Source organism: Saccostrea echinata, unplaced genomic scaffold (genome assembly GCF_033153115.1).
Source record: "Saccostrea echinata isolate AGI-Se365-2 ecotype Australia unplaced genomic scaffold, CSIRO_AGI_Sech_v1 ptg000016l, whole genome shotgun sequence".
In the NCBI taxonomy this organism is placed as follows: Eukaryota; Metazoa; Mollusca; class Bivalvia; order Ostreida; family Ostreidae; genus Saccostrea; species Saccostrea echinata.
The window spans coordinates 2,554,539-2,570,633 of record NW_026889765.1 but is presented as its reverse complement, the minus strand read 5'-3'; the positions used below and the strand labels follow the sequence as shown (position 1 = coordinate 2,570,633).

The following is a 16,095-nucleotide window of genomic DNA, read 5'->3' as shown; positions in this document are numbered from 1 at the left end:
CCCTCTTTCTCTCTCTGAGACTGCAGGGATGAAACAGAGACTAGATCTAATAAACACAAGGCTCCTTATAAATACTACTCCTTTGATCCGTGATTCATCCTCTTCTCATTACATTTAGGTGGTGCTTCTTGTCTCTAATAGCAAGATTAACAACTACAGCAATATTTTGAATTTCCAACTAATTTTCTGTAATCTGATGCTAATGATTCATAACTTTTTATTACACAAAAACATGATCGATTGTTTGAACTTCCAAGAAACTTTGATTTAAAAAGTCACTGAAATGCAAAATCAAGGTACCTTTTGGCATTTGATGTATAATTAAATGGACACATGCTTTACCTCACGATTTTTATTATCTCATCTATAATCCATCAATATTATTCTAGGTTTGTTACAAAAATGCAGTAATATGTTTGTTTTAACACACAATAGACTGAGTAAAGTCTAACAGGACAGTCACAAGGAGATACAAGAATAAGACTATTACACAAACAATAATATAACATTAGCACAGCATGTAAAAGGGCTGAAGCAGGTACATTTTGTTCATGTGCAGCAAGTGAAAGATCAGAATAACAAGGTATCTGGCAAGTAAAAACAAACTTAGATCAGCAAAGTAAATAAAGTCTGCAGAGTGACCATTACATATATAGAAAGAAATCAGGTGAAAGACTTTTACACCTGGACTTGGTCAAGTTGACATGTGCATGGAACACTAACAACAGAAAGCTCTCTACCTAATAATTAAAGAAGTCATAAATGTCTGAGAGGTGCATGCAAACAAAATAAACCATTCTTCCTAAGTTTCTATGACATGTATAGAACTTTTACATTTTCCAAACAAATGAACAGAAAATGCTCATTTCCATCAACAGTTTTGTAAAGAGGGTGAATTTCACGGCTCATAAATCACTGCAGTGTTTATGGCACATGGCACTAGCACCCCTGACAATTATGGTCCCTATCTAACAGCTGTAATTGCTCTCTATGACCCTGGGTGACCTGGAACTGCTCTTTAGTTTCTCTGCTTAGTCTAGACTGGCTCCAACCATAAACACTTTCAATCTTTATTGGGGTTAATTTATACTGCATTTTTCACAAAGTGTCACCCCTTGAAATCATTTCTATAATCTGTGTCCATTGACTCTTAAGTTTTCAAAACTCTTCAATGATGTGCTTTTTCATTTCCAAAGTTCCAAAATTCTGGAACCATTCCATATTTTAATTTCATCAATTGCTTTTAGGTTCTCCATGGTTTCATTTGGATTCCCAATACAGTTAACTGAATGCATTTTGTTTTTCTCTCATTGACGGAATTTTTTAATTCATTTGCAAATATAATGGGAATTGAACATGATGAATGACTGATTGTCCAGACATGCAATCTTTTCATCCTGCAGTATTCATCCTTGCACCATTGCAATGGGGTGAATTGCAATACCCTCAACAAGAGATACTACAAGAGAATATGACTCACCTCAATGTTATGCAATGTAAAAATTAGCATGCCACATGTCTGATTTACAGATAAAACCCCAATAAAGTTCTGTTGATCAGAAAGGGGTGTGCATGATTTAAGTTTAACAAAACTATTTACATCCTGCACAAGAAGCATATTTATATGAAACTAATAATCCTACTATTGCAGTTGCTATAACATCATCAGATCTTTGCTTAATGCATCAATTTTGTATAGTTTTTATTGTTCAGTATAGTCATAAAATGTTCCAAACTAGTGGCCTTAGCAAGCATTTGTAAAACCTACTGTTAACACCAACTTTAAAGACCCCTCTTTGGGACAAGTTATACTGAAAATTACAAAGAGTGTCAATCTCTGACAAACCAGCAAAGACTGGGTGATACTAATTATGGGTCTATGCCCACCCCTTAGGCACTGTGCTACTTTTACTAGCTTTTATCTGGCTTTGTTGGGGGCCTGGATAATCCAATTATTAGGATCAACTCCAATCAAGACTTGGGATTTCAAAGACAGATTGGGGGGATTTCTGAGTATAGAGAGTGATTGGAAATGTCAGACAAATACACACAATTAGACTTTGTGTCTTTTATTCAAAAATTCTCTCTCTCTCCCTCTCCCTCTAGAGCTCTACCCATACATTTGACATGTTTAAAAATTACCAACGAAGATTATATTAGTGAAAATCTAGGGAGAAATTCTTCATAGTAAATTCTCATATATATAAACATGTATTTTTATCAAATAAATATGTGCAATATTTTTTTAATATATCTATCTATTTAACTGAAAACCAAAGGTTATCAGTTTCATAGCCACACCATATCTGCTACATAGTTAAGCAGCTGCCACTTTACATACAAGTATCAATTAGTATGGAATGGTGATAGGTTGATTATCCTCATTAAAATTTGTTCAGCATATTAAGCATGATATAGACCTCTCATCCATGTAATTGATACTGGACATCAGAGATAAAGCACAGTAATGCAGCATTAGTTCAAACAAAACAGAAAATGAGACTTAGTTTAATAGAGTCTTATAAAGTTCTTCTAAAATCATAGTTTAATTTTTTAAAAATCTTAAATTTTGTTCAATTTTTTTAAAAAAAAATGAGAATGTTTAAAAATTGTGCTTAAATATTAAATCCTTGACCAAGCATTTTACTGTGCTTCAAAAGTGAAACTATGTTAAGGCCTATTTACACGGTATGATTTGTAAGATGTGACTCGCCACATCTTACAAATCATACCGTGTAAATAGGGAAATCATAAGCCAGATATGAAGTCAGATGGAGTCAGATGGAATAGAGACATGTTCTATTCTGTCTGGCAAGTCAGATGGTTTCAACCAATCATAAGAAAGGTCATAAAGGTTGATCTAAATTAGGTACTATTAACATGTGGATTTTTCCCGAACTTTTGCTCCAGATTAATTTTAAGATTAATGTGATATCTTACATGGCCAAATCTTGGGGGAATTTTTCATTCCATGTACTCGAATTGATAATGGCAGGAAAGTGAAACTGAACAAACAGATTGATTAAAAAATCATACTCAGAAGTAAATTTGTCTGAAAAAATGAAACCATTTGGGTTTTCCGTGGCCAATTCTTTACTTATTGCATAATATGCACCATGTCCTAACCAAGGTCTTGCCCATGTTCTTCTGTGTTCAATTGGCAAATAGCTGCTATCATTAGGAAATGGAAAGGTAGTATGTAATTGCCGTTTTCCATTCTTAAATTGTAAACAATAAGAAATTTGGAGGGAAATATTAATGAACTACATATCTGACAAATCATACAATGTAAATGAAACACTGGAGTCAGATGTGAAATCACATCTGAAATCACATCTTACAAGTCAGACCGTGTAAATAGGCCTTTAAACAATTGAAACAATCTTTTTGAGTAAAGACTATAAAGACTGCAAGATGACATTTTTAGGTCAGCTTCAAACAACAGATACCCCAGTGGCCATAGAGAAACATTCTACATCTGTTCCTTGGAAGGTAGAACAATAAATCAACTCCTCCATAGATGAAACCATACTTAAACATTTGTAATATACCCACTTTCCTACCAATAACAATTTTAAATCATTAAGAAAAGGTGCATAAAAATTTACAGGTGTACTTGGTGTACACATTTAAAAACTGGATCATGATGCAGGGCTCTAGATTAATGTTTCTCTTGCTTGTCCATTCGGATAAGTGACTAAGAAATTTACTGGTCCAGACATAACTTTTACTTGCCAAATTTTCTTCAATCAAGAATTACTTGACAACTTGAAAAATTATATATTGAAATGGTATAGAGTCCATATTAAATTCCCTGAGTCTACTTTATGATAATTCTAAAACATAGCAAATTATGAAACTTACTAGTTATAATATCATCCTGTCAACAGGTCAATTAATGCTAAATCAAGATCATAGAAAAATGACAAAGAGAAATAGGTTAAAAAATCAAAATCGAACATTAATTTGTCCTTTTCTCCTCTTTTTATCACCATTGTCTTCCTTTATTAAAGCTTTTCCTACCCTAACTGAAATTGCAAACTTGTCAGATCCATGCAACTTATCAAAGTTCAAAATGGAAAGTAATTGCTCCCATGGTCAACTTCAGTCTCGATTGAGTTTGACGACAGGGATCTAAATTCATTATTACCATTGGGGATTGAAGTTAATTACAGTACTGTAGAATCACAAATTTTTCGTTGGGATAAAATTTCATGGATTTGTGATCAAAAATGCTTTTATGGGGATTTAATTTCATTGTTTCTGATAAAAAAGAAAACATAATTTTCAATATCCATATTAAAATTTCATTTGGGATTTAACAATGAAATAAATGAAATTTAATCCCCAACAAATATTTCTGCTTTTACAGTATTTAGGCAAATGCATTAACCTGCGATAAATAACTGACAACAAGTTTTAAATTTTTGATTTTCAACTTTAAAACAGAAAAAACATTTGTCCATTGGACAAGTACCCGGCAACATTCACTTTTACCAAGCTGAGCTGTGTGATGAGGATATAAATTAGAGTTTCAGCTGCTTTTATATCTACTTACTACATTCTCAGGTAAAGATACAAACCTTGGGAGAGAGAAGAGGTGATGTTGAAGCGAACTGTCACATTTCTGTGTTGGGGATTTTCATAATCCAGGATGTGCCCACTCTTCAGGTAGACATTCCCCCTGGTGTCCACCTGAAAAGCCTGAATTGAGTCATAAAGAATGGAATAAAACTCAGTTCCTGGTGGCGCTGCTGGTTTGGAGGCAACACTGAAGACAACAGTTCCAGCTGTTTGATTTTCTAGAACAACATAAGTTTTTTCCACAGTCATGAATTTTGCTTGTCGTTTGGAAATTTGATGGAATGGTCTAAACTTTAAAGTACTTGGGAGGATGCGAATAGATACTAATGCATTTGATTGTTTTCCACTGGTATCTGTTGCATAGACTTTGAAGTTATAGTTTCCTGGACGTACTGCTTTTGCCGTCAAATAACCTGAATTTGGATGAATGGCGAAGGCTGTTGTACCACTTAGACTGTAAATTATTTGATCTTCTACATCTTGGTCAAATGCAGAAACTTTCAATACATTAGTACTAGGTGCATATATACTATCATCAAAAATTGTACTTTTATAAATTTTCTGAGAAAATTTTGGAATGCAGTCATTGATATCAAGAACTTTGATTTTTAAAATGGTAGATGTGTATACAGTATCATTTAGCCAAGCTTTCAAAATGTAAATGTGTTCACTCGCACTTTCACGATCTAATTCACTTGTAGTCACAATTTTCACTTGAGAGATAGCTGTGGAATCAGTTGTAATGTTCACTATAAATTTTTCATTTGAAGGTTCTAATGTGTATTTAACTGCATTAAAATTTAGATGAATATTTTCCTTCCATTTCACTTCTGAATCAGGTGGCAGATTTTCTTGAATCATGCCATAAAAAGTCTGACTGGAAAATGCTTTTAGTTCCCATGAGGGGCCAATGTTTAAATATAAAATGTCAATGAATGGGTACTCATTGAAATCATTTGACAGAATGAGTGAAAATGATCTTCCGACATGTGGAAACAATTCCTTTTTCGTTGTTAATTTTCCATCCTCAGAGATATGGAAGAGTGATTTGGCTAGCTTTTCATCGGTGTTGAATTCAGCATGGCTAGTGGAAAGCTTCGTTATGAATGTATTCACAGGGACTGTAAAGGGAATAACTATGGAACTTGTATCCCCACATACACTAGGCCTATAATGTATTATCATCATATGAAAAATCACACATACACCTGTGCCCTGCCATCCTATGAAAGCCATTATTCCTCTTTCACCGTTTTTTTTCCATCTGTAATTTAAAAAAAAATACAGATTAATTTTCCATGCGTTTACATAGGCCTACACATGTTATTTCATAAACTGAGAAAGTACACTGATCGATAAACTGGAATCCAAAGCGAGAATGTCGACATTGCATTTTACCTCTATTACTTAGAATCTGCTTTAATTTCATCCAGCACTAGCTCAACATCTTCTTAACAAAATAATTTAATAAACTTCCAAAATCAAATTATTAATTAGGCCTAACGTGTAATCACTGTTTTCCTTGAGCATGTTGAGGCCTTCCACAACTCGTGCAAACATCAATGCCACTGGCCCAAACGACATCAAAATATGCCGCCGCGAGAGTGAAAGTTATTTTCAAGCAAAAGACAAGATACGTTTAAGCCATTTGATTATTCAAATATTTCCACAACTTAATACTAACCTTTAATCTCAAATTCACACTTATATTAATCCATTGGCTTCGTATCCTAATGCCCCTTTTAAACCATGCTCAGGTGTCAAAACATTACTGCAATTACAATTTACTCCCTCGTATTAATTTCAAGACGGAAAACTCTTTGGCATACAATAAAAACATTACGCTTAAAACTGAATTTTTAATACATCGATCTTTTAAATACTTGATACGTTTTAAATGATTAGTGTGCTTAATTTCTGTATAAAAAATTGCTAATTTTTTTATTTTTTTAAAAATAAGTCTTCGAATAGAACAGCCATAATGGGCGGGATTTATGAACTGAAGCGGAACGAATTTTAGGTACGTTTGATTTACACGACATTTTATACTTCCTCTGTAGCAGTTTTTTCCCGAATTCAAAAGGAGATTTTATAGGGAAATTAGACAATACTTAAAGACAACGTAAAAAAAAAATGATGTTATTACATTAATGATTTTCTTTTCAATGAACAGCATATGAAGGATAATAAATAATATAATAACAATAATGATATTAATTGATACGATCGAGGTCGAGGTCAATCACGGCAATTTTAGAGAGCATTACATTTATCTTTTCTGCGTCATGTAGATTTTTTTTTTTACATTTTTTTTTTTTCAAAATAATTTTTTGAGGACAAGAATTAGGAAATTCCGTTTCTACTTATATAAAATATTTTATTATTTTACATGTAGTTTGAACTCAGTGTGACTTTTTAAAAAAGTCAACTAGACCGGGCACCAACTGTTCAGTACGGTTTCTTTTTTAAATTTGGAAGGGGGCTATTATTATTTTTTATCTTTGTTAATTCAACCCAAAATTTTAATTGATTTGGGGGGAAAATAATGCTAAAAAATCATTTAACTTTTTGAGGATAGTTGCATTAACAATTTTCGCACTCGTTTTAGAATATTTTTCCAAAAAAATTAACAAGATAGCTTAATAACCGAATCGTACATTTGCGGATTTGAAAATGGGTGTTATTTAAAAAAAAAAAAAAGCAATAATTTGCAATAATCAGAACAATATTGGACATTATTAGTATATATTGCACATAAACTACCTATTTGAAAAAAAAAATTGTACATGACTAGGCAGAAGATAATATTGTGTTCTGCCAATTTTTCATTTCTAAATATAATATGAGAAACTATTCTATTCAAGTATGGACACAAACAGTTCTAGATTAAATGTAACATATTTAACTTTATCATAGACATATAAGAGACCTCTCTTATATGTCTATGACTTTATACAATACTTACAAGTTGATTATTTTCATAATTTAAAATTTTTTTATGAATTATTTTTCATTATTATTTTGTTTCAAAATGATATGCAGGCTCAAGCACACATGGTAGCTACGCCACTGCCTAACGAGCCTAAATGGGGCCTGTTTTACAAAAGAACTTACGACTAAGAACAAAATTTAAATCGTCAGTTTATTGTAAAACTTTGCAAAATTAACGATTTTGTTATGAGCAGAACTATGGTCTGAGTCGTAAGTTCTTTTGAAAAATGTTTAATTTTTTTTTTTTTTTTACATTTTATTAAAAGGGTGAATAATATAATATGCATTAAAGTACCCGAGAGAGTTATTTTAAAAAATACATTATGCTAGAAAATAAAATGTATTACCTCACTAAACTGAGTTATTTTCTTATACCAACATAAGCAAGGACGCCATGGTTCTCGAATGTTGGAAGTTTTCGCAGCATTTTGAGGGAGAAAAAAAATACGTTGGGGTATTTTTATTATAGAAAAAAATAAAGTGACACACTGAGAAATGTTTCCCATACGTTGAAATCTAACACACCGTTTTAAGAGGACCACAATGCACCGCGGTATTTCCCAAAATAAACACAAGTATTGCGTGAGCCTCGGTGAGGCTGTGTTGATCGAAAGGTAACTACGATGTTTGCGAAAGGAGGGTTTGGACCTCTGGTCCAAACCCTCGCAGACCCTGGAAGTGGTTTATTAAACAATAACTTTTTAGTGAAAAAATGGTTAATCAAAGGAAGACTCTTCTTGGAAAATATTTTGAAGCGGAAAGTCAAAGGGTTCGAACACGGGGGAAAGATCTTACAAAAATCCATCGAAATCAACAAAAATGCCTTCGTACCTGTAGCAAAACAACCATCGGCGATCAGAAGATTTGCGAGTCGGTATGCTGTTGCAACTGTCGCACGTGAACTCCGAAATCGTGCAGGTGCTTTACATTTTAACTTTTCTTTTGTTTTACTCTAATAGTAAAATAGTGCAATCAGATTTCAGTATTTAACATGAAAATATATTAACCAATAAAAAAAAAACCTTTTGCTATTTGATGTTCAACTTTATTAGTACATGTAGTAATCACCATAGACATGTTTTACATTTTAACCTTTACCGCTGTGTTATCTACTTAGTACCTAGGTATAATAAATATACACCAATTAAAATTTTCTTGTACTAGATGTTGGACTTAATGATCTTTTTTTCTCTCAATTATACAGCAATAGACTTTTCAAGGAATCGCCGACCCATCTTTTCCTTTGTGGCTGCTATGCTGTCAACTGCTGCTGCCCAAGAAGATGACGAAGTAACAAACTCTATTAGAAACATATTCTCCATGAAAATAAATCCACCTTCCCAAGAAGAGAATAATTTTTCTACTGCAGCATTCAAAGATTTCCAAATAGGACAGTTGATTGGGCAAGGCTGCAATTCTGCCGTGTATGAAGCAAGATTTCAGAATGATTTCAATGAACAGATAAGAAGCTACGTACCAAATGAGGAGTCGTCCTTTTCAACAGATGAGTTAACAGATTCAGAATCAAGTTTTGAAGTCATAGATGAGTCTGATGATGACATTGAAATTATACCTGGAAGTCCTGATTTTTGTTCGGAGGGAAACAATCCAGATATTTCTACTACTACTACTGTTGAAGAACCCTATGAGACACCACTTCCGAAAGAGTTAAAATATGATCTGGCTATCAAAATGATGTTCAATTATGATTTTGAATCCAATGCTGATGTAATATTTAGGGGCATGATGAAGGAAATAACCCCTGCAAGGTCTACTCCACAACTGGAGGAAGAATCTATTTGGCTGACCAGAAATCAAGTGAAACTTAAAAGTCTTCCTCCTCACCCAAATATTGTGGAAATGCAAGGCATCTTCATTGACGACGTTCCAAAGATTAAGAGTGATGATCTTAGGTACCCTGCTGCCCTTCCAACCAGGCTTAACCCAGACAGTGGTCTTGGTAGAAACAAAACTCTTTTTTTGGTGATGAAGAAATATGACATGACTTTGAAGAGCTTTCTTTCAGAAAATGATGTCAACTTGAATACTAGATGCTCTTTGCTAGCCCAGTTGTTGGAAGGAATTGCACACATGACAGAAAATGGCATAGCACATAGAGACTTGAAAAGTGATAATATTTTGGTAGATGTCTCCAGTGGCCATCCACAGTTGGTGATTAGTGACTTTGGTTGTTGTTTAGCTGAACCAGATTATGGACTAATGATTCCATACAACACCAGTGACACCGACAAAGGAGGGAATGCTGCATTAATGTCTCCCGAGATTGCAGTAATGGAACCTGGACGAAATGCTTGGCTTGACTACAGAAAGTCAGATATTTGGACTGCTGGAACTTTAGTATATGAGATATTTGGAGAGGAAAATCCTTTTTACAAAGGCCCTTTTAATAGTAGTTCATATGAAGAAAAAAGCTTACCACCCCTTCCAATGGCAGTACCAAAACCAATAGCGAAATTGACAAAGCAGTTGCTGAAGAGGGATCCTAATCTTAGACCAACACCTAAAGTGGCTGCAGATATTGTACAGATGTGTATTTTATTACCAGATTGGCTGAACCATAATGAATTTCCACCACTGGAGATGATAAAGGATTCAGTTGTTTGGTTGGCTGTTACTTATTTACTGAAACAAGATGCCAAGAAGGATAACTCTACCAGAAGCTTTCTCCAGAGAATTGACTGTACATCTCTTTCGAAATCTCTAGCTTGGTATCATTCTCTGTGAACCAGATTTGCTAAAACAGATTGTTTGCCGTTTCTTTAATAAAAATGTTTATTTTATTTCTCTAAATAATTGACAGCTGAAAACCATACTTACTTTTTGTGTATTCATTAATTTTAAATTTTATCCTTGATCAGGTAATAACTTAAGTCCATTTTTTCCTTAATTAAGAACAAAACTTATTTTTAACTGAAAATGTCATTTACAGAACATAGTGATTTTTTTTTCAGAATTCTTTTTTGTTTAAATGGAGTTATAAAGACTCCATTTGTATGAAGGGAATTAAAATTTCTTCAAATGAAGAGCCATGCCCTTTTAAGGGAAGATATTTTTAAAGTGAGAATTTGTTAGAGTCATTTAAAATAATCTTATCTAGGACCACTGAACCAGAAAAGATGAAATGTGAAGACATCCCTTACATGTACATATTTGTGTATGAATCAACAAAAGACAAAACATTTATTTACAATGTAGTAAACTAGGTACTATGAACACTGAGCTCACAAAATGATAGTCCCTGCCTCCCATATGTTTAAAATGGCAAAGTCCATTTTTTGCTCTTGGAAACCTTAAATATGTGTGCGATTAAAAACGTGAAATAGGTGCACAATGGCTTTACGTTACAAAGATTCTGTGAAAGTATCATTAAATTTCATTCGTATTAAAAGAGAAGTTGCGGATAAGAGATAAGTACCCCTCAATATTATATATTATAGAAAGAATGGCAGTGTCTCTGTTTTGCTATTGGAAACCACAAATATATGTCCAATCAGAAAGTAAAATAGGAGGTGCATAATGGCACTATGTAACAAAGATTCTGCATCATAAATTATTGAGTGGTATGGGAGGAGTTACGGATAAGAGTTAAGTACCCCTCAATATTATAGAAAGAATGGCAGTGTCTCCGTTTTGCTATTGGAAACCACAAATATGTGTCCAATTAAAAAGTAAGATAGAATGTGCACAATGGCACTATGTAACAAAGATTCTGTGAAAGTATCATTAAATTTTATTGAGTGGTATAAGAGGAGTTGCAGAAAAGAGATGTGTACCCCAAAGTGTAACAGACGGACACTCCCATTATACACCCACCCACCCATCCCCACCCCCACTTTCCAAGCGGGGGGTAAAATAAAAGTACACGATAATTAATTTTCAATCAACATTAATCACATCATATTTTTGAAAGGAGATCATGTTGAAAAACTGCGTGAATTCAGTTTTAAGTCAGAAATTAAACTTGATGTTCATATTTTGAATAAGTTAAAAAAAAATATCAATGATTTCTATCAGATTATGATACAAATTACTCTGGGAAAACTCATATTTATTATTTTCACTATCTAATCAATGGACCCCACCCAACATCCCAGAAATACATGTAGGGGTCAGGAATTTCACAAAAAAGAAAGATTTTCAATGAATTAATTCATTGTCACTGTATTATTAATAGAGCCCCCCCCCCCCCCCCAACACAAAAATCCCTGACCCTGGAGCCATGAATTTCACAATTTTGGAAGAGGCACCCTTGCTCATTGTAGCCATGCACTTTATATATTTGCTATATATCCAGAGGCAGAGAAGAATTTAAAAAAAAACAACAACAACATACATTTCACTAGTACTATATATGATATATTGATCCTAATACCAAAAACCCTGTTTGGTGATGAATTTCATGATTTTGATGTATCCTTGCTTATCATAGCAATGCAATTAGCTTACCTGATAAATACCCAGGAGCAGAAAAGAATTAATGCATTTTCACTAATCATTAGCGCCCCACCCTTAAATTAGAGCCCCTGACCTAGGGACCATGAAATTCACAATTTTGGAAAGGACACCTTTGCTCATAATCATGTACTTCCTTGTCTGCTAAATAATACGGGAGGAGAGGAGATTTTTGAAGAATTAAATTGCATTTCACTATATGATCAATAGAGCTCTCCTATCCCCAGAACCCTTGGCCAAGAAGTTCAGTTTGGTAGAGGGCTTAATGCTTATTTCAATCATGTTAACAGTTTATCTACTTCATGTGCAGGATATAAAGAAGACTTTTTAAGATTGCATTAATTTTTACTGTTTTTGCCCCGCCCCTAAGGTCCCAGAGAATGGGAACCACGAAATTAACAATTTTCGTTTCTTTTTACCCAGAGTAGTCCGAAATATCTTACGTTTTCCTGGCTTTTTTTTTTTTTTACTATTTTTATATTTTACGTGCCAGGAAAACGTCAGAACCGGCGCCATTACGAAAACTGGAAATTTCGCTGTCTCCAATCGTATTTGATTTTCGATACCTGGGAACCGAATTAAATGCCATTTTCACAATTTATCAATAGCACTATGCTTTTAGTACTCAACAATATCGATGAAAAGAAAACATCACTCATCATTTCGATACAGGACTTGAAAGATTTTAAAATGCACGAAATGAAAACAAATCTCGACAGTCAGATAAAATGTTTTCATCGGATTGTATATTTTATAAACAACCATAAAAACGATGTTGGTGAGTACTAAAAGTATTGTACTATTGATAAATTGTGAGTTTGACATTTCATTCGCTTTGCAAGTATCGAAAATCATCCCGAGAATGCCGCCTCTGGTTGGAGGCGGCGAATTCCCAGTTTTCGTAATGGCGCCGGTTCTGACGTTTTCCTGGCAAGTAAAATATCAAAATCGTGAAAAAAGCCTGGAAAAACGTCAGATATTTCGGACTATACCCAGAGATGCTAATAACTGAAAATACACGAAACGCGACGACGGACGAAAACAGATAGCAATAGGTCACATGAGTGAATCTCATGCCTTGTGTTTAAATATTCTTTATTACCTTGTGTTTAAATATTCTTTATTCAGTTATTTAAAAACAGCACTTACCTGTAACTGTACACTAAGTTAACAATTAAAATAAATGCTATGTGGCAACGCATTTAAAAAAAATCAAAGTGCGTTAAAATTGGGACTAAATCAACGCATTTTGAAAAAAAAATGTTCCTCATCCTAACTCTTCCTCTTTTCTACCCAAATATACGAATTTACATAACTGGTATGACATTGGTATACTTTCAATAAATTTGATTTAAAATAAAATAGATTAAAAAATTGAGATAAGCTTTCCTGAAAAACAAATAATAACGCACTCTATTATATTAGAGAGGCTCAGTGACTATATCGCTGATTTAATAATGTGATTGTGAAACAGTGATGCCCCCGCATGGCAGCTTATGGCGAAGGTTAAAGTTTCTCAAATGCAAGTCAAACACCAGGTCAAGAAATCAAAAATGTTGGTACTCAAAGAAAGGTCTTGTCTCGAGGAATATATCCGTGAAATTTGAAAGCCCTAGCACCAACTGTTCAAAAGTTATGGCGAAAGTTTAAGTTTTTTAAAAGTAAGTAAAACGTCAAGGTTAAGGTCAAATGGGGCCCAAAGGGAAAGTCTTGTCACAAGTGATACACATGTTCGTGAAATGTGAAAGCTCTTGAACCAAACGTTCACAAGCTATGACCAAGGTTAATGTTTTTTTTTTAAAAGTAGGTCAAACTCCTAGGTCAAGGTCAAAGGGTCAAAGTTGTTGGTAGCCAAAGGAAGGTCATGTCACAAGGAAGAGACATTTAAATATGAAAGCCCTAGCACCAACCGTTCAAAAGTTAAGGCCAAGGTTAGAGTTTTTCAAAAGTAGGTCAAACTCCAAGGACAGGGTCAAATGTTGGCCAAAGTTAGAGCTTTTCAAAAGACAAACTTCAAGGTCAAGGTCAAATGTCAAAGTTGTTGGTATCCAAAGAAATTTGAAAGCCCTAGCACCAACTGTTCAAAAGTTATGGCGAAAGTTTAAGTTTTTTAAAAGTAAGTAAAACGTCAAGGTTAAGGTCAAATGGGGCCCAAAGGGAAAGTCTTGTCACAAGTGATACACATGTTCGTGAAATGTGAAAGCTCTTGAACCAAACGTTCACAAGCTATGACCAAGGTTAATGTTTTTTTTTAAAAGTAGGTCAAACTCCTAGGTCAAGGTCAAAGGGTCAAAGTTGTTGGTAGCCAAAGGAAGGTCATGTCACAAGGAAGAGACATTTAAATATGAAAGCCCTAGCACCAACCGTTCAAAAGTTAAGGCCAAGGTTAGAGTTTTTCAAAAGTAGGTCAAACTCCAAGGACAGGGTCAAATGTTGGCCAAAGTTAGAGCTTTTCAAAAGACAAACTTCAAGGTCAAGGTCAAATGTCAAAGTTGTTGGTATCCAAAGAAAGGTCTTGTCACAAGAAATACACATGTGAAGTTTGAAACCACAAGCACCAACTTTTCAAAAGTTATGCCAAGGTTAAAGTCTCATAAAATTTTTCAAAAGTAGGTCAAACTCCAAGGTCAAGGTCAAATTTGATGGTACCCAAAGAAAGGTCTTGACACAAGGAATACACCTGTGAAATATGAAAGTCACAGCTCAAACCAATCAAAAGTTATGGGCAAGGTTAAAGTTTTTGCGGACAAACAGAAAGACAGTCAGACAGACAAACGGACGGACAGGGCAAAAACTATATACCCCCGAACCTTCGATACGGGGACATAAAAACACGTATATAATACATAAATGATTTTTTTCATACCTCTTAATACTAATCAAATAACTGAAAAAGGTCATCATATTGTGCCGTAATAAACATTTTTTCATACTTCTCAGTATTTATCAAATAACTATAAAAGGACCATCATATTGTGCGGGAAAATTATTTTTCAACGAGCATACAAACTATTGCTCCTTTTTCTCTAAAAAAAAAAATGCAATGCTTCAAGTCATTATTGACCCCTACATCTACCGAACTTATTACAGACTGGATACAATAAAAAAAGAAAAGAAAAAGAAACGAAATCGTGCTATTAAACAATCATTCCTCCATTATTTCTAAATGACTCGTTTCCCTTTTATAACATTTGGAAGAACCTTTGGGAACAAGACACCCCTTAAAAATTTTTAAACCTCTATATCTCAGATCCTGAAGTGACGTTATCACCAAAGAGTTATCCAACCGGGTTCAAATAATTATTCATCATACCTAAAATTTGCAAGAATATTGACCAAGCCGTGCACATTTTTTTTCAAAGTGCGCAAATATGGTCCATATATTAACGCACTTTGAACAGAAATATGAAATATCTCCAAATTCTATTTGAATAATACTTGCACCAACTTTACACTCGGGGATATCACTTCTCCCTTTTTAATGCCTTCCTGGCAAGAATCAACAGCTCCTATTCCTTTCTCACTCTCGCTTCCTTCTGGAGCACATCTTTTCTTCTTTTATAGGAACGCAAGGATGCGTCGTCAATATTCTTTGCCTGATTTGGTCCCAAATTTAACGCACTTTGAAATTTTTTTCTAAGTGCCGTCCCTTTTCAAAGTCACTGTAGGAAAGCCGATGACCGTAATATAGTTTACGGTCATCAAAACATGTCGGCCGAGCTGACCGGTAAGAATTTTTCATTCAAGATATCAAACATTTGATAGCATATCTGTGTAAATTCCGCTGAAAATTGAATGTACGCTAATGAGAACTTGCTATTGGTTATTATAGCTTACTCGAACTTAAGGAAATAAAGCTGTAGTTTGACCTCAAAGTTTTTGAGAATGATGACCGTAACAAAATATTAAGATGACCGTAATCGAGGTTTATTCCGTGAAGTGGGATGACCGTAAATTTATGATGACCGTAATATCAAACAGAAAGCGTCAAAATAAAGATTTGAAGTGGTACATGTGCCAAACGTTTTTACGATCGGTAACGATTCT

At 34.1% G+C, this 16,095-nt stretch overlaps 2 protein-coding genes across 2 annotated transcripts in view; one reads left to right on the top strand and one right to left on the bottom strand.

Moving 5' to 3' along the window:
* The window catches only part of LOC133188340 (neural-cadherin-like), a 41,326-nt gene extending 35,488 nt beyond the window's left edge, over nucleotides 1-5,838 (bottom strand). The window contains exon 1 of the mRNA XM_061323720.1: nucleotides 4,584-5,838. Coding sequence (XP_061179704.1) covers nucleotides 4,584-5,820 — 1,237 coding nt within the window. The 5' untranslated portion in view covers nucleotides 5,821-5,838. The remainder of the gene's footprint in view (nucleotides 1-4,583) is intronic.
* A 2,318-nt stretch (nucleotides 5,839-8,156) lies between these two features.
* On the top strand, nucleotides 8,157-10,376 carry LOC133188339 (serine/threonine-protein kinase Pink1, mitochondrial-like). Its single transcript, XM_061323719.1, has 2 exons — nucleotides 8,157-8,493; nucleotides 8,780-10,376. The coding sequence occupies exons 1-2, from the start codon at nucleotides 8,199-8,201 to the stop codon at nucleotides 10,318-10,320; spliced, it is 1,836 nt and encodes a 611-aa protein (XP_061179703.1). The 5' UTR covers nucleotides 8,157-8,198; the 3' UTR covers nucleotides 10,321-10,376.
* Nucleotides 10,377-16,095: the final 5,719 nt, after the last annotated feature.

Bases quoted from the DNA above. Each gene is read 5' to 3' on its own strand.
- LOC133188339 (XM_061323719.1), top strand. From the start codon at position 8,199: ATGTTTGCGAAAGGAGGGTTTGGACCTCTGGTCCAAACCCTCGCAGAC. The intron at 8,494-8,779 runs GTGCTTTACATT...TCAATTATACAG, and splicing joins TGAACTCCGAAATCGTGCAG to CAATAGACTTTTCAAGGAAT.